General features: G+C 55.1%; 1 protein-coding gene across 4 annotated transcripts in view; it reads right to left on the reverse strand.

Moving 5' to 3' along the window:
• The window catches only part of LOC306812800 (acid-sensing ion channel 2), a 379,828-nt gene that overhangs the window by 55,078 nt on the left and 305,711 nt on the right, over nucleotides 1-19,039 (reverse strand). For 2 of the 4 annotated variants that reach the window (XR_013776903.1, XM_079327664.1), the window contains exon 1: nucleotides 9,677-10,328. The exons of the other annotated variants lie outside the window; for them this stretch is intronic. Coding sequence is in view for 1 of the 2 variants with exons in the window: in XM_079327664.1 (XP_079183790.1) it covers nucleotides 9,677-10,216 (540 nt within the window). In the remaining variant the exon portion in view is untranslated. Of the gene's footprint in view, nucleotides 1-9,676; nucleotides 10,329-19,039 lie in introns of those variants that run through there. 4 annotated transcript variants of the gene reach the window in all.

Here is a 19,039-nt window from a genome sequence, read left to right on the forward strand (position 1 = left end):
GTTGGTGTGCCCAGAAATGTGGATTCTGTCCCCATCTGTTAAACCAGCTGGGGCAGTGCCCCTGATCTCCTGGCACATATTCTCTGCTCATGGGCCATCTTTAAACCAGCTGGGCAATCATCTCTATATTCCCACAGCCCATCCTCCCTCCAGGAGATATCTCCTGTTCATGGCCACTGAGTCCCAGGGCATGACTGATAAAATTCCATCATCCCACTGGGAGATGCTCCAGCCAGGGGAGGAGCCAAGCCTTTCCTACCCAGATAAAAACTGAGATTTTGGACACCAAGGCACCTTCTTTCCACTGGATTCCAGAGGAAAGCCAGACCCTTCCACATCATTCCCGGAACTTCAGAGGAAACTGCACCTTCTCCAGGAGCACTGCTCCAGCTGAGCCACATCTACCACTGCAGGAGGATGCAGCCACCATTGAATGGGACTGTGCCACCACCCTGACTGACTGACGGGTGTCAGCTTGGATTCTGACTCTGGCAGGGTTGGGATTGTTCTTTGTAATACTGCATTTCTATTTTAATTTTCCTAGTAAAGAACTGTTATTCCTAATTCCCCTATCTTTGCCTGAGAGCCCCTTAATTTCAAAATTATAATAATAATTTGGAGGGAGGGGGTTTACATTCTCCATTTCAAAGAGAAGCTTCTGCCTTTATTGGCAGACACCTGTCCTTCAAAGCAGGACAGGGCTCCAAACCCCCTGCCCATCCCACAGCCAGAAACCCCCCAAAACTGGGGAACACCAGAAGCTGAGATGGATCCTGTCCAAGCAGCTCTCACAGCACACTGAGGAATTCAGGAATCTCCCTGCTTGACCAGGAGTTTTACTCCCCAAATCCTCCCCTATCCAAGGGCCTTGGAGCCACTGGAATTATTTTAACACAATGAATTTGGTACAAAGAAGGTAAAGATTAATGGGCATGAGCAGGAAAGGGATGGGAAGTGTCCAGTGCTTGGAAAATTCCAAGGCAGAGGAGATTCTAAGAACAAGGACAAAGAGTTTCAGATGGAGACACCCACAGCCCCCCCAGCCCTGGGGCCACCACCTGGGTCCTTTGTGTCCTCAAATCTGCACAGAGGGCACAGGGAGGGGACAGCTGTGTCCCCAAATCCAGCACAGAGGGAGCAGGGAGGGGACAGCTGTGTCCCCAAATCTGCACAGGGAGCAGGAAGGGGACAGCTGTGTCCCCAAATCTGCACATGGAGCAGGGAAGGGACAGGATCATGTTCAATGCAGGGCTAAAGAAAAGGGGACAGTTTATGAGGGGAAAAGCAATGTGACTCCCAGAGGAAAGAGGGGGCTGGGGGATCCCTGGCTGGATCCTCCTGGAATGAGATAGTGAGTGCTGATGAAACACCTGGAGCAGGAGGAACTTCCAGAGGGGCAAGAGGAGGCTGCAGGCACCATCAGGAACACAGGGACTGATGGCTTTGGCATCCCAGTGCTCAGGGAAATGCAGGAAGGGACTGTGGGAACAGTGCCAGCATTTTCAGGGTTTTTCCCAGGGAATGACTCGGGCAGGGCAGTGCCCTCTGCTCCAGCACTCCCTGCAGGAGGAAATTCCAGCACTCAGCTGAGTCTGGAGAGGAGGAGATGCTGATGGAGCAGGGAAGGAGCTGAGAGCTGAACTGGAACTCTGGGAGCAGCTGTTCCAGCACAGGGAGCTGGTCCCAACCTCCCCATCCCTATCCCAGGCACGGGAGGAACCAGAGGGGGAGGATCATCCCCCAACCACAGAACCCACTGCTATTCCAAAATATCTGTTATAAAGTTCTATCCACCTGTGGGAATGTCATGTTGGTGCATTTGGAATCTTTTCCTGCTGCACAGTCCATTCTCCACTATTTTGGAGGCATTTGGGTATTGCTGCAAAATTCAGCAGAACCAGGTGGTCTGAGAGAGATGGAATTGTTCCTGGGAGGGTGGGCAGGGCTGGCACAGGTGTGTCCCTGGCAGTGCCCCAGCCCAGGCTGGGCACCTGGAGCAGCTGGACAGTGGGAGGTGTGCCTGTACTGGTGGCACTGGGTGGGATTTAGGGTCCTTTAAGGTCCTTTCCAACCCAAACCACTCCATGATCCCATTTCTCCACCTACAACACCCCCCAGATCCCTCCAGGCTGTGCCAGGTTTGTCTGGAGCTGCAGAACAGAATTCCATTGTCACCCTGCTGATCCTTCTGTCCCTCCCTTCCACCTGAGTGCTGGGAGCACTGAGCCATGAACTCCAAGAGAAATGGGATTATTCCTGTCAGGAACATGTGCTGGGAGCCCAGCAGGATCTCCATGCCCACAGGAACACTTTGGATCACTCCATAAATTTGTTACAAAACCAGGCCCCAATTCCCCCCCAAGGCTTTGCCCTGGTTCCAGCTGCTGAAGGGTTTTTAAAGGAAAAAATCCCAAACCACACACTCCCAAGGCTTTTACAATAATTTTATCCAACTTTTCCCCCACCCTGGAGCCAGGAATTCCTGCCTGGGAATCACAGTTAATTAGATTATAATGGGCCATTCCTCCTGATTTAATAAAGCAGAGGAAAGTCAGGATGGCAGCAGTGTGCTCCTAGGATTGGGAACAGCTCCAGTTCCTCATTTACATTCCAACTTTATTACTGAAAAAATTTCAAGCTTCAGGGGTTTGGGGAGGAAGTTTGCCTAGAATTTGTTTTATTCTTGGAAGAAGTGATAGAATTGGGAAGGGAGGAGTGGAGCAATCCATGAAAAAATTAAGAATTCCTGCTTCCACTGCTTGAAATTACAGGAGAAAAAGGAAAAAGAGAAAGAATGAGAAGTGCCAGAAGTGCAGGAGAGGGAAGTGAATGAACTGAGCTATCCAGGGGTGTGGAGCAGCAGATTCCCTGGTTTCAGCAGGGTGGGTGGGTGACTCCCAGAGAGAGGGACTGGGAAAGGGGCAAGTGCTAAAAAGGGCCAGGAAGGGGCCAGGGAGCAGGAGTGCAGGGAAAATGGGAATTCCAGCATCCATCAGTCCTGCTGACACCTGGGCTGGACAGATTTTGGGGGACAATTCCCACCTTGGGAGCTCAGGTTTCATTTTTAGAGCCTGGGAATTAGGCAGCATTTTCCCAGCCAGTTTCTGGTGCCACAGGAGTCCCTATGACCAGACAGAAGGGATCCCCCATCCCAAAGGGCATCCCCCCATCCCAAAGGGCATCCCTGCATCCCAAAGGGCATCCCCTCATCCCAAAGGGCATCCCTTATCCCAAAGGCATCCCCCATCCCAAAGGCCATCCCTGCATCCCAAAGGGCATCCCACAATCCCAAATGTTATCTCTGCATCCCAAAGGACATCCCTCATCCCAAAGGGAATCCCTGCATCCCAAATGTTATCCTGCACCCAAAGGGCATCCCCTCATCCCAAAGGGTATCCCCCCATCCCAAATGGCATCCCACCACCCCAAAGGTCATCCCCCACAGCCATCCCAGTGGAAGAGTGAGTGACTCTGGAGCCAGCCTGGGTTCTGGCACCAGCAATGCTCCAGTGGGAACAAGCTCCAGGGATTTCAGGGTAAATGGAACTGCCCAGAGCTGCAGAGGGAAGGGCAAACCTGTCAAAGTGAGGCTGCCAGGGAGCAACCCTGGGGCACCGGGAGCCCAAACCCCCCTGACCCCACCCTGCAGCCCTTCCTCTCCCCCACCAGTGTCCCAGGCACCTCCAGGGCAGGAACTCCCATTCCTTGGGCACTGCTGGGAGGGGTCCCAGGCAGATCACAGAGCAATATGCAAACACTAATTATCCCAGAGTGGGTGGGGACTCTAACTGTGTCTTTAATTACATTATTCTGCTCAGGGTGGGCAGTGATTACTGGGAATCAAACCCACAACTCAAGCAAAGCCATGCACCTTCAGCACCTGGAATCATCTAGATGGATGATGGATGGATGGATGGATGGATGGATGGATGGATGGATGGATGGATGGATGGATGGATGGATGGAAAAAATGGAAAAGGGAAAAACAACAGGCAGGGAAAAACACCACAGGAAAGTCCTGCTAAAAATCCCTCCTCTTCCTGCTCCTCTCATAAAAAATCCCGTTCCTCCTCTCATAAAAAATCCCATCCCTCCTCTGCCAAAAACCACCCATCCCTCAATTCCCAAACACTCCCATCCCTCCTCTCACAAAAATCCCTGCTCAGGGAATGGGGTTTGGTCCCTGCTCCAACCCAGGCCAAACTGGGAGCAGCTCCTGCAGAGTGGCCAAACTGTGCTGAATCCTCTCCCCATGGAAGTGATGCTTTTCCTGTTTTGCCAGAAACCAAAGCTCCCCCATTCACATGAAGTGAGAAGTTGGATTCATGGATCCTTGTGGATGCCTTCCAACCCAGGACAGACAGTGAGTCCAGGAGAATTCTCACCCCACAATCTCCCCCAGACATTGGTAAAACGGCCAGTGGTGCAGAATTCCAACAGCTGCCTGCAGCTGGGCCTGTACATGGATCTGCACCTGGATCCAGGGGCACTGGGACACAAGTGTGGGATGCAAAGGAGCCCAACCCCAACCCTGTTGTTCCCAAATTCCCTGTGATTTGCAATCCTGCCCCCTGCACAGCCACACATCCCCAGCACACTGTCCTGCTCCAGGCAGCAAGGCCAGGCTCCCCTCCTGCTGCTGGCACCTTCCTGGCCAAAGCTGCAGGGAGCCTCCAGAGAGTCACTCAGTTTCCCAAGGAAATGGAGCTGCTGGAGCCCCTTTCTGGGAGAGCTGGGAATGTTCACCTGGAGAGGCTCCAGGGAGAGCTCAGAGCCCCTGGCAGGGCCTGGAGGGGCTCCAGGAGAGCTGGAGAGGGACTGGGGACAGGGATGGAGGGACAGACACAGGGAATGGCTCCCACTGCCCAGGGCAGGGCTGGGCGGGATTTTGGGAATTGTTCTGGGAGGGTGGGCAGGGCTGGCACAGGTGCCCAGAGCAGCTCCTGCCCCTGGATCCCTGGCAGTGCCCAAGAAGTGCCCTGGGACAGTGGGAGGTGTCCCTGCCATGGCAGGGGTGGCTCTGGGTGGAAAGGGGCACCCAGACCCTGCTGCTGCCCAGCTCCAGGGGCTCCTGGGGGATCCCTGCAGCTCCCCAGAGCCAGGCAGCTCTGGCAGGGAAGAGCAGCTCTGGAATCCCTGGGCTTTGTCCTTCTCCCACAGCTCCTGGCCCCTCTCATGCACCAGCTCAGTGCCAAACTCATCCCTGTTCCATTCCCCAGCCCAAGCAAAGTCCAAACCCCCTCAACACCCAACTCTGTAGGACATCAGCAATCTCCACCCCCAGTGCAGGGGCCCAGCTGACCCCAAACCCCAGGAAATCACCCCAAACCCTTCAGCCCACCCCTGTGTGCCTGGCACAGCCCAGCCCTGAGTCCCCCTTGGATTCTGGCACCACGAGCCCATCACCAGCAGGGTACCCTCAGGATGGGAGAGCCACAGTGATGCCAGGCTGAGCCCAAGCAGCTCCAGCAGCTCCCCAAAGCCACACTGGGACAACCTGGGAGCACATCCCAGGCTCTAGGCCCACTCCAGCACCATTAAACACTACCCACACCCCTTCCCAAGGCAACACCACCCCCAAGGCTCTGCTTTGTTTGGAAGAGTTGCCAAAAATAAATACAAATATGAGAGAATAAAGGTGGAAAATGGAATTGGGTAAAACAGTTTGTGGGCGAGTGAGGAAAATCCCCAAATAAACAACCCCACATCCTGAAACTCCTCTGCAATTAATTGTGGTGGGGGTAATTGAGCTTCGTGCAGCTGTTCCAAGCTTTGGGTTTTCCAAGCTGGTGAACTCCTGACTGCCTTCACACCACACCCAAGGCTGAAATATCCCATTCATTTAGTGGGATACAGCTGAGCTTCACCCTGGACACAGAGGATTCTCTGCTGAGGAAACAGCACAATTACAGCCCCCACCTGAAGCACATTTCAGCAATAGTCATCAGACTTTCAGGCAATACTCAGGAATATTTTTAAAAAGCAGCATTGAGGTCACTGTGCAGCTGCTACCCCATAAAGTCCCTGCTCTGAGGAGAAATCAAACGGCTTAACAAAAAATAACTGAGAAAATCAGGCAAGTACTGACTGCAGAGCCTTTGGAACAGCCCAGAAATCCAAGGATTTCATGAAGGATGGGGACCAAACCCTGGCACCTCCCCAGCACAAGCCCTGTGTTCCCACAGCTCCCCAGGCAGAGCCACAGACGACAATTTCATTTGGGGAGTTACTAAATGAGGAGATCACTAACCCTAAACCCCAGCCCATGAACAGACCCCAGCATGCTGGATCCACTCGTGGATTTCTCAGGATGAAAAATCATAGGAAGGAAGAAATCAATGAGCACAGCACAGGGCAATCAAGATAAATATTCCAGAGACAAAGAGCTCAGAGGAATAAATCAACCCTTAATCCAAAGAATGCAGAACAGAACAACATCCACTTATCCTGAGCCTCAGCTCCTCCCAGACTGGGCATTCCAGGGAAAGCAGATCCCTACTTATTGAACTGCCCAGTCTGGCACCTGCATTTGCAATCTGGGAAAAGTTTTGAAGAACAGAAGCTGCTGGATGGTCCCTTCCCTTGGAATAAGGCACGTGGGCATTTGGGAAGGTTGGATTTATCCAGCTCCAAGCATTTATGGATGGCTTTGCCCCATCCCTGGCAGTGCCCCAGGCCAGGCTGGACAGGTCCTGATCACCCTGGGACAGTGGAAGGTGTCCCTGCCCAAACCATTGCAGGATTCTTGGACTACCATCCCAACAGCACAGTTTTAGGTCCAGCTTAAAGTAAGTAAAGCCACACACTGACTGAAGGCAGGAGGCTCCATCTGATCCATTAACAAATCCTCATCCTTCTGGAAAACCCTGAGGGACAACAAACCCCGCCTGGAGCAGGCTAGGAAATAATCCAGACCTGAGCCCTCCTAAATGGAATAACCCCAATGAAACAAATCCCAGCCCTTCAGCCTTGAGCTCCACAGATCAGTGCAAACCCATATTCCCATTTATTAAGAAAGAAAAACAACACTTCCCACACTGTTGAGATACTGAGCTCATTCTCCAATGTCCTTTTCCTTCTCCATGCCACCCACAAAAGCCAAATCCTGCTGTGCCACATGGTCTGGAGGGGCTGGAAGGAGAGGGCATGTCCTGTGGGAGAGAGGCTGGAAGGAGCAGGAATCTCCTGTGGGAGAGGGGATGGAAGGAGCAGTAATCTCTTGGAGGAGCTCCAGGACAGAGCTGGAAGGACTCACAGGAGAGCAGCCCCAGCCCCTTTGCTCTGCTCCACATCTCATTTGGGACCCCTTTGCCCCAAATCATCTCTGCTTTGGGCTTTCAGGGGTTTTACCCAGGAAAGCCTCACCTCCCCCTGCTGTTTCAGCACAGAAGATGCTATTGGAGCACCTGAGCAGGTCTAAAACCTGTACTATTTTCTTTATGCCGCTCTTTATTCCATTTGCATTTATCTTTTCACACATCCTGCCTCATACCTGTGCCCAGCTCAAACCCCACGATGTCCCTGCCTCTCCTTGGGGTTCTCCCTCCCAGCTCAGGAGGAGAAGCAGAAGCTCCAGGTACCCCAGACCCCAGGGGTGCCCCAGGCTCAGCCTCCTGAGGAAACCCCAGCCCTGGGTGTGGCATCTCCACCCCAAACACACACCCAGGAGGGCAGGAACCCTGTCCTGAGCTCTCCAGACACTCCAGACCCCGGGAAGTTTTTCCCAGCACTCTTCACCAGGTGGAGAAGCAGCTCAAGGACAGCACAGAGGTCACCCCCTGTTCCTCCACAGGAGGGACGTGCTGGGACACGGGGAGGTGGCACCGACTCCCTCAGCTGCCACAGACCACAGAGCCCTTGGGATGGGATGGATATTCTGATTTTCTCCTTGTTTCCTCACTGAGCAGTGCCCTCAGTGCTGTGAGCTCCCAGGGATCACAACCTCCAGTTCCCTCCATCCTCCCAGCCCCGGGAACAGCTTCTGGGACCTTTCCAGGATGGCTGGGGAGACTCTGGTGGCTCCAGCAGTGCTGCAGGGCTGGGAATGCCCAGTTCCATCCCAGAGAAACTCCTGCAGCACTCCCAGAGCAGCCACAGCAGTGTTCCAGGATTTATTCTGGCTGAGACAATGGGAATCTCTGCCGGGTTTGCTGCACCTTGGGCTGTGGTAGAAGTCGCAGGCAGCCCCTCCTGGCACCAGCCAAACACCATCAGATCCTACCCTGGCATCGGGGAGGGGGAGCAGCTTTTCCTCAGTGCTGTAATGCCCAAATTTCCCCTTGCCACGGCACCACGCCGTCCTGCTGGAAAGGGCCTGCCTCACTATCCCATTTTATTTATGGTTTTCCCTCCAGCTGTGCCACTCCTGCTCCTGTTTGCAGCAGCAGCTCCTCCATCCCGCAGGGAGTGCCTCCCTCCTCCCCTTCACAGTTTAGCGGCTGACGTGACAAGTCCAAAGGGACAATCCCGTCTGATTTCAGGCTGCATCCCAGGCAGAGCCGGGAATCCAGCAGCTCCCACACAGAGCCCGATCTGTCCCCGCAGACCCCGGCCCCTCTGGGCAGGATGCTCTCTGCAGAGACCACAGGAGCAGAATATTCCAGCAGCAGCAGCATCTCGCGGCTCCCAGGGAAGCACCGGGTCCTTCACACGGCTCTGGCTCCAGATCCACCGAGTCTCCTCTCAACACATCACAGCTCCCAGCAGTCCCGATGGGATTTTTCCCTCTCCCAGTGGTTTGTAAAGCCCTGCCCTGAGTTTTGGGGTTGATCCCAAACGCTGCTGGTTCATCAGGGCTCAAACACCTTTTGGATCGGCTCCGATCAGCAAAGCCCCGCATCCCAAAGCAGCCCGGGGTGCACAACCCGCACGGCCCCAAGGAGCAGCTCCAGGGATCGCCCGGGGAGCCGAAGGAGCCCGGACAGAGCTCGGGGCACCAGACACAGCCAAGCTCGGCGGGATGGGCAGGGCCGGGCCGGACCTGGGGCACCTCGGCTTGGACAGGCGAAAAATTGGGTGCGACTACGCTGGGAGCAACACGGAACGTGGGACGGCAGCGGCGGGGATGGTGCAACATTAATTTAATTATTTGTGATTAAAACCCACGGCAGCAGCCAGCCCCTCACACGCCAGAATCACCCCTAGACCAGAGAGCATCACTTGGGCTGGCGGAAAAAACAGCGGCAGGGAAAGCGCTCGGTGGGCAGCGACCCCGGGAGCTCCCGAGGGGCTCCGGGGCGAGACCCTCCGGACAGACCGGGACACGCCGGACCCCCGAGACCCTCCGGACAGTCCGGGACCCGCCGGACCCACCGAGACCCTCCGGACAGTCCGGGACCCGCCGGACCCACCGAGACCCGCTGCCATCCCGGAGCGCTCCGGGCACCGTGGGAAAAGGCGCAGCAAGCGGCGGCGGGGCCGGGACCGGAGCAGGGAGGGGGACACGAACCGGGACCGGAGCAAGGAGGGGGACACGAACCGGGACCGACACCTGCCAGGAGTCCCTCAAACCCACATCAGCCAGGGGTGCCCTTGGACCGACACGAACGGGGGACAGGGACCGGGACCAAGAGGACCCGGGGATCCCTGGGGGCGAGAGGAGCCGCGGACACGGGAGTAGAACCGGCGGAGCCGGGGGGACTGGAGCGGAGCAGCCGCGGCTCCCGGGCGCACTCACCGCGGAGAAGTTGTGCGGGCCGCAGAGCTCGCCGCGGTACTTGCAGGACAGCAGCATGTCCTCCAGCTGGTGGCCCAGGCGGTCCATGAAGTCGGCGCTGATGCCCTCGTAGTGGCGGGGCGGCAGAAAGAGGCGGAAATCGGCCAGTTTGGCGAACCAGCGCAGCCGCGCCTCGTCGGCGCGCAGCAGCTCGGTGAGCAGCGGCCGCGCCGTGCGGTTGGGCAGCAGCAGCCCCAGCCAGTGCCCCGCGTAGTACAGGTCGCCCTTGGAGAGGCGCGGGAAGCGCAGCGGGTTGTTGTTGCACAGAGTGACGGCGGGGAAGGGCAGCTGGCGGCTCCACTCGGTGCGCACGCGGGTGTGCGAGGGGAAGGCGAGCCAGTGCAGCAAGCGGTCGGAGGACCAGGCCAGCAGCAGCCCCAGCGCCGTGCAGAAGGCGAGCACCCAGAGCGCCCGGCGCGCCGGCGCCGCCCGCGCCGAGCACATGAGGCGCAGCCCGTGCAGCCGAGTGCGCAGCGCCGGCGCCCGGCGCCCCCGCGCCATGGGCGCTCCCCTCCTCCTCCTCCACCACCTCCTCCTCCTCCTCCTGCCGCCGCCGCCGCCGCTCGTGCTGCTCCGGGCCGGGCTCAGGGCGAGCAGCGCCGCGCCATCCCCGGGCCCCCCGCCGGCTGCGGCCCCGAGCGGCGGGGGCAGCGCCCGCGGGCGGCCCGCGGCCCCGAGCTGCGCGGCGGGCGGCAGTTCCGGCAGCGCGGCATGCCGGGCCCGGGGCCACCGGGGCCACCGGCGCCGCCCGCACCGCCCGCCCCTGTGCCTGTGGCTGCCCCTGCCCCTGTCCCTGCCCGGCCGCGCCGCTCACATCCCGCGCTGCCGCGCCCCGCCCGACACCGGCACCGAGCGAGCCCCGCCGCGACCGCGCCGCGCTCCGAGCCCGCGGAGCCCGGGACCCGGCGGCGAGAGCGCTGCGGGACCCCCGCGCTACCCCCGGCCCGCGCCGCGCCCGCCCCGCGCTGCCATCGCCCGGCCGCGGGCAGCGAGCGGCGGCAGGTGGAGGAGGAGGCTGAGGAGGAGGAGGAGGAGGAAGAGCGGCGCGAAGCTTGCCGAGGTGCCAGTCCCGGCCGCTCGGCGCTCGGCAGGCGGAGGGAGCGATGCTCGGCGCCGATCGCGCCGCTGCTTCCCCGGAGTAGCCCCCGCTCCTCCTCCTCCTTCTCCTCCTCCTCCTCCTCCGCCCCCCCGTTATCCCCCGGCTGCCGCCGGCCCCGGCCCCCCCGCTGCCTCCTCCCTCCTTCGGCAGGAGTTTGTTTTTCTGCTTTTCAGCAGCCCCGGGGGAGAACATAATATCAAGTAAAGGCTGGAGAAACGCGGGCGAGTGTCGCTCGGGCTGCGTGCGGGCGCTGCTCTCTGGGGAGGGGGGATGGCTGGGATGGCTCTGGGGGTTCGGGGCTCTCTGATCCCGTGAACGGGTGGGAAAGGCACAAACGCTTCCAGAGAAGCGTCGCCCCCAGCCCTCGCTGCCCCTCTGCCCCTCACCCCGAGCCTGCAGAGCCCTTTGGGGTCAGAGGCTCCTCCTGCCCTGCTTCGGACACCGAAAAAGCCTCTTTCCCTTTCCAGCCTGTGCGCAGGGAATAACTCGGCGGGTGGATTGGCGTCTCCTCGCGACTGCCGAGCTCGATCTCTGCAAGCGGCTGCTGTTACCTTCATTTTGCTTTCAAACAGCACCGAGAAACATTCCTCTAATTGTGTCCAATTAAGCTGTAAGTGCCGGTAACTGCTCCGAATCCCCTCTGATTTATTTTTTTTTCCTTTTTTTCCCTCGGAATTAATTTTCCCTGTGCATTTGGAGCATTTGGAGTATATTTTTACCCAATAGATGGAGTCGTTACAGCCTGGTTCTCTCCAGCCTTTCCCGGACAGTTTTTTTTATTGTGACTATGCTGCGAACGTGCAGCAGCCCCGCTCGGGGGGCAGCGGCCCCAAATCCCGCTGCCTGTCCTGGAGCAGGGGTGGAAATGGATTTGGGAGGCTGAGCCTGTGCCCGGCAGGGCTGGGGGCGGCGGCAGCAGCACAAACATTGCGTGGGCTCAGCTCGGTGCCCTCACATATCTCACGTGGTTTTTCCAGAGCTCGTGTCCGTGCTCTGGAGCCTTTTCCCATTTTTTTAGCACTGGTCGTAAACAGCAAATGCTTCCCAACCCCCCAGCAGCGGCCGTGACCTTTCCTAACCGAGTGGGAAGAGTTCCCGGATCCATCCCAGCGGATCTCCAAGGAGCCTCTGCTGCGTTTTCCCCGCGGATCCCGGCTCGGTTTTCCCCGCGGATCCCGGCTCGGTTTTCCCCGCGGATCCCGGCTCGGTTTTCCTCGCGGATCCCGGCTCGGTTTTCCCCGCGGATCCCGGCTCGGTTTTCCCCGCGGATCCCGGCTCGGTTTTCCCCGTGGATCTCAGCTCGGTTTTCCCTGCCGCCTGTTGAAAGCGGTGGGAGTTTTTCCCCTTGGCTCCCTCTTATGATAACCAACATCTCAAGTGCTTCCCCGCCAGGCGGGCTGGGGCTCCTTTACCCACGATTTATTGCCACAATCTCAAGGAAATAAAAGGTGCCCGACCATAAACATCCTCCCGAATTCCCTCCGTCTCCAGGCGCATCCCTGTGGCACGGCCGGGCCGGGCCGGGTTCTCTGACAGTGCTGGGGGGAAAGTCCAGCCCAACCCTGCACTGTGGCTCCTCTTCTCTTCTCTCTTCTCTCTTCTCTTCTCCTGTTTTTCACTTTTTTTTTTTTTTTTTTTTTTTTTTTTTTTTTTTTTTTTTTTTTTGGGGGGGGGCAGGGTCAGTCTGGCAAAAGGGGCTTGTGAAGAAAAGAGCAGCAGGTTTGCATGGGAAGTGGCTTTTTCCTTAAATCCACTCCAAATGATCCACTCAATTCTCCTTGATTTATTAGAGGAAGCAACTTTTCTTAATTAGCTGGCAACGACTGATGGCAAAGGGCAGTGTATGGCCAAGCCCAGCTGGAGCTGGAATCCAAAAGGTTCCCCATGAAAACATTCCAAAACTAAACCTGATGATGAAATTCCAAGGTATCTCCTGGTGGAACATCTCCCCAGCCTTTTGAAATTCTCTCCACGTTTTCAGTTATTTGGAAAAGCAGCTCATTCCCTGCATCCAAGCCCTGGCTAATTCCTCAGGCAGCCAGAGTGGCTTAAAAGCTGATTTGGCCTAATTAAGTCCAATAAGAAATAATAGAGCTGATCAATAAATATTGCTAATTAACTGACAAGTCACTTGAAAATTATTCCTTGGGCCGGGTGAGTTTCCTCCTTCTGGAGGAGAATGGATTTGGGATTCTGTAGTTTGGAATATCTGACAAATTCAATGAATTATTGTGGGGGAATTCCACCCCAAATTCCCTGCCTAAAACATCCCATGTACCCCTGAGAGGGGACAAGATGAAAACAAGAAGTCATTCCAACCAAAAGCTTTGACTTCTTTTGAAACTTCATTTTCACATCATTGACTCAGGTGAAGACAAAAAGGATCAAAGAAAAGCTTGAAACCCCCTGGAAAGGCATTAGTAAAACTTTGTTCTTCTGGATAGCATTAGTATTAGTATTAGTATTAGTATTAGTATTAGTATTAGTATTAGTATTAGTATTGATGTTATTATTAGTATTTATTGGGGAATGGAGCAAAAGGAGGGAGGATCCAACTCCAGCCTCCTCTCTCCAGACTCTCAGGGGGACTGGAACCCCCTTCCCTGCCACAGCCCCCACCTGTGTCCCCTGGAGCATCCCAGGGGACTGATGGGATTTATTCCATTGCTCCCCTGAGCTATTCCATTGCTGGCTGGGTGGGCAGCAGGTTTATCCCTGGTTTTATCCCCTGGGATTGGCCCCAGACGTGGAGCAGCTCATTGTCTGCTCTGCTGAGCTGTTAGGGAGCAAAAAGGGGGAGAAATTACAACGATGGGCTCAAATGGGGCAGGATGGGGCTTGGAATTTGGGAAACAATTCCTCCCTGGGAGAGTGGGGAGACTCTGGAATAGAATTCCATGGAGGTATGGCTGCCCCTGGATCCCTGCAAGTGTCCCAGGTCAGGCTGGGTGGGCTTGGGGGACAGTGGGGGTTGGAACTGGATGGGCTTTAAGGTCCCTCCCGCCCCCAACCATTCCAGGATTCCCAGATCAACCTTCCCGTGGTGGATTTTGTGCTCTCAGAGCCCGTTGAATGGGAATGGGGATTTTTAGCTCTTAGGAGCTCAAGGCAAGGAGATCAATGGGCAGACACTGAAAAGCCACTTGTCCCCAGAACAGGTCCCCATGGGCAGGGAACGGGATCCCTTTTCCAGCACGGATACATCTCCAGGGGCAGAAGCAGAGCCTGGCACGCCGGGCACAGCTGGGCACAGCTGGATGTGCCCATCCTGCAGAGCCCTGGCTGGGCTGGGCTTTGGGACCCAAGGAGCCCCTGGGACCCCACAGCCCCTGGGACAGGTATGACCCCACAGCCCCTGGGGACAGGTGTGACCCCACAGCCCCTGGGGATGGGTGTGACCCCACAGCCCCTGGGGACAGGTGTGACCCTGTAGCCCTGGGACAGGTGTGACCCCACAGCCCTGGGACAGGTGTGACCCCACAGACTCTGGGGACAGGTGTGACCCCACAGCCCCTGCGACAGGTATGACCCCACAGCCCCTGGGGACAGGTGTGACCCCACAGCCCCTGCGACAGGTATGACCCCACAGCCCCTGGGGATGGGTGTGACCCCACAGCCCTTGGGTACGGGTGTGACCCCACAGCCCCTGGGGATGGGTGTGACCCCACAGCCCCTGGGGACAGGTGTGACCCTGTAGCCCTGGGACAGGTGTGACCCCACAGCCCCTGGGGATGGGTGTGACCCCACAGCCCAGGGACAGATGTGACCCCACAGCCCCTGGGGACAGGTGTGACCCTGTAGCCCTGGGACAGGTGTGACTCCACAGCCCCTGGGGACAGGTGTGACCCCACAGCCCTTGGGGATGGGTGTGACCCCACAGCCCAGGGTGTTGAGGCTAAATGAGCTTTAAATATATTCTGCAACCCCCAAACCTTCCAGAAAAATTCCCTGCTCTGCCCAAGCCCTGCAGAAATTCCTGCTGGAGCCGCGGTGGAACCAGAAAACCACAGAACACTTGGAAATTGGGGTTTCCATGGAAGCCACCACTCGGCCCTAATTCCAACCCTGCTGCCTCAGATGCCAGAGAATGTGAAAACCCCAGCAGAGCCACCCCAGAGGAACCCCCAGAAACATCCAAAGGGGAGTTGTCAGTGTTTTCCTTGTTCTATTTTCCAGGCAAATAAATGAAATAAATCCTCGGGCTTCCAGCTGGGAAATTCTCCCAAGGAACTGGGGAAATTTTAGGGGCTGCAGTGATTTGGGGCTGTTTGTTTTAAATGCAGGGAGGTGAAATATTCCATAAATAATGCCAGGATTTCTGGATCTGCTGCTTCACCCCAGCAGCACCAAAGGAATAAAAACATTTGGATTTCACAACCCTGCTCAAAAACAAATAAACAACCAAAAAAATATATAGGGAAACTTTGGATATCTCCAGGACCTCGTGTGTGTTTAAAGGAAAAACCTGGGAGAGATCAAAAAGTGCCCAAGGGAGCTGAGGTGTTGCTGCTCCTTTGGGAATGACACTGGGATCACAGCGTGGCAAACAGGTGGGAATTTCCAGGGTTCCACAGAAGGATTCATTGGGAAGGTTCCAGAGCTTGGCTGGGCTGCAGGCCCTGCCCCTGGGGGGATCCTGCACATCCCAAAGGATTTCATCCTCCTTCATCCTGCTTTTGGGAGGGGACACGATCCAGGGGCTTAATTTGGGAATCAGTGTGGATTTCAGGTCGTGTTCTGTGTCACACATGACAGGGCTGTGACATGGCCTTTAATTAGTGGGGTCTGCTTTAATTGGCATTTCCTGGCTAAGCCCTTATTCCCTGCCTTCCTTAAAGGAAAAAAAGGCTAATCCATAAATAAATGTGTTTATAGAGATAGATATTTAAATATCTCCTTCAATTCCTTCTGCAGGTAGCGAAGAGGAAGGATTTGGATCTATTTTAAACTTGCTGCTGGCATCCTCCCAATTATCTCCTTTTTTTCCCCTGTTTTCCATTTCACTGCCGAAGAAATGAGGAGGAAATGAAACAAATGAAAACCTCTGGATTTGGGAAGGATGAATTTGAACAGGAATTCTTTGGAGCAAATGAAACAGCAGAGTCCTCGTGGCTTCTTCCTATCAGATTTCTTTGCTGCCATCAGGAATGGGGCATCCTGGACCTCCCAGTTCCCTGGATCCTGGATCCAGGCAGCCCAAGGGGAAAGGGAAAAGAGCAGCTTTAAAAGGAGCAGGAATGGGCAGGGAAGGGACATCCATGGGGCACATCCAGAGCCTGGGATGTGAACCCACCTTCAGGAGGACAAGAAAGATTTGACCACTGACTATTGACCACTGACTATTGACCATTGACCATTGATTATTAACTACTGACCATTGACTATTGACCATTGACTATTGACCATTGATTATTAACTACTGACCATTGACTATTGACCATTGACTATTGACCATTGACTATTGACTATTGACTATTGACCACTGACTATTGACTCTTGAATCTTGACCATTGCCCATTGCCCATTGACTATTGATTATTGACTATTGACCATTGCCCATTGTCCACTGACTATTGACCATTGACTATTGACCATTGACTATTGACTACTGACCATTGACTATTGACCATTGACCATTGACTATTGACCACTGACTATTGACCATTGATTATTGAACCTTGACCATTGACTATTGACTATTGACCATTGACTATTGACCATTGACCATTGACTATTGACTATTGACTACTGAATGTTGAATATTGAATATTGAATCTTGAATATTGTCTGTTTTCTGGCTCTCAGACACACAGATTATTCCATTTCTTTCCCTGAACCTCTGAACTTCAGAGCTTTGGGGCGTCTCTGTTCCTGTTTATTTTCCTTTCCCTTTTCCCTCAGTTCCTGAAGGGCTGGAATTTGCTGGGAGCTGCTGGCTGGGGGCCCTGCTTTGGCTGCTGAGGGGCTGCAGGGAGGGGTGATTCTCTCCTGCTTCCCTTGGCAGTTCAGGCTTTTCCTGCTCCATCTGTGGCACCACTGGAGATGTTCTGCTTTAATTAAAAAGGAATCTCAGGAAGGAAAAACCTCCTGAGCTCCTTTTGCTGTCCAAACTGGCTCATTCAGGGCTTTGGTCCTGGGATGTGCATGGGAGCTGATCCATATGGGATTGGACACCTTTACATGGGATCCATATGGGATTTACATCACCTCCCAAGTTTCCTGGGGGATTTAGGGATCTCCTGCACCTTCATTTAGGATTAGATGGGACCTACACCTTTATTTATGGTTGGGCATGAGCTCTGGATGTGGCAGTGAGTGTGACAGTGGGAAATGTGGGAGGGAATTCCCAGCCTCCCTGTCTGGGGGGATGATTCTGGACCCCATGGGAATAAGCCTGGAGGGGGCTGGAGGCTCCTCTGCACCTCCCCTGATCTCAAACCTCACATTCCCAAGGGGAGCAGCAGCTGGAAAAGAGGGGGCTGAAGCTTCCCTGGGGATGGGGCCCAGCACAGGAGCTGTGGGTCACCCTGGGACATGTGGGAGGGTCCTACTGAATATTCCATGTCCTGCCCTGTGCTTGGAGACTCAATTCCCTGCTAATTCCTGAACCCTTCTCCCTCCTGTTCAATTCACTGGACCTGGCAAATCCAGAGGAAAAGTGCTCCATGTTTGGGTGCTGGAGAGGGTGGAAAATTCTCTCTCTGCTGGGGAGTTTGGCATCTAAACCAAGTTCAGGGAGTAATTCCTTAATTTAAAATTTATTCCTTGCCATTCCAAAGAATTTGAAGTCTCTCCTGGCAGCCAGGTGACAAAAAGGGAAAAAAGCCCTTTCTCCTCAAACCTGGAGATGTTTCAAATCCAAGAGGCTGCCACACCCCTGGTTTTTATGGCAGCAGGAGGGAAGTGGGAAAATGAGTTTTCAAATCCTGCAAGATGAAAGGCAAGGGTCACCTCCACATCAGTCTTTGATCCCACAGCACCATGTTTGGAAGTTCCTTTATTCCCTGAATCTGCTGGAAGGAAAATATGGAACTCCTGGGCCAGTCTGGAGTCTCCCCTTGGAGATTTGGGCTGGAATTTTTGGGATTGGAAGCCGTGGAGCAGTTCCTGGGTCAGCCTCCCCCAAGCTGCCACTGAAACCTCCCCATTCCCAAATCCCTTTCTTGTGGGATTTGTGGCACAGGAATTGCAGGGAAATTTGCTGCTGCAAAAATTCCCATTTAGGAGTTGGAGCAATTGGCCCCGTGTGGGGAATTATGGAATCCTGGAATGGCTGGGGTGGGGAGGGACCTTAAACCCCACCCTGCTCCAGGGCCACTGTCCCAGGGGTGGTAGCAGGAAGGGGCCCTGGGGCTGGGGGCTCTGGGCACAGGGTTTGGGAAGGTCCCAGTTCCCATCCCAGCTGATCCCTGCTCTGGCCAAGCACAGGGGTCACCTTGGAGGAAATCAATTAATGCAATTATTGTAAAAATGCCTGGAGCACCTGGGGGATGGGGCTGGAAGCACAAACAGCTCTGAGCTGACCCTGCTGCTGTGGAGGCTTGGGAGACTCCCAGACTTTGCAGAAATGCAGGAGAATTCCCTGTTCCTTCCCCAGGGAAGCAGCCCCTTTCTGCACACAGCAAAACCTCCCCCTCTCCATTAAAAACAGCTTCAATTCCCGTCAAAAATCCCTTCAAAGCATCAAATCTGACAGCCCCAAAGCTGCTCCAGCTCCTTGCAGATTCTGTGGAAATGCTGCCAGCAATTCCAGCATGGGCTCATTCAGGCAATTCCCAGTGTGGAAATCCCAGGTGGCTGCAAACTCTCCACACACCAGCAGCTGCTGTGGGAGAATTTGGGAATTTTTACCTCCTTCCTGTGGATTTCCAGTGGAAATACCCCCAGGGTGGGTGCTGATATGCCTGTCCCACTGATATCTGTGCTCCTGAGGCACAGGGAGCATCCACAGGGATCCAGGGATGCAGGACAGGCTGGAAGCACAGGCAGGTGAGTGCCACCTGCAGAGCTGCCAAACTGAAAGGATCCAAAGAATTTTCCTTTGGCAGCCTAATGGTGACAGCAGTTGTGTGGGAAGATTAATGGAGAAAAGGTTGGATAAAATAGAAGCTCCATCCCAAAGTTTTTCAGCTGCTTTTTCGCTGTTATATAATTGTAAATGACATTGATTTTTATAAAAAACCCACAAACAACACCAGGAAACTTGGAATGTTTTGGGCTGGATT

This window comes from Erithacus rubecula (assembly GCF_903797595.1).
Source record: "Erithacus rubecula genome assembly, chromosome: 27".
NCBI classification, from domain to species: Eukaryota; Metazoa; Chordata; class Aves; order Passeriformes; family Muscicapidae; genus Erithacus; species Erithacus rubecula.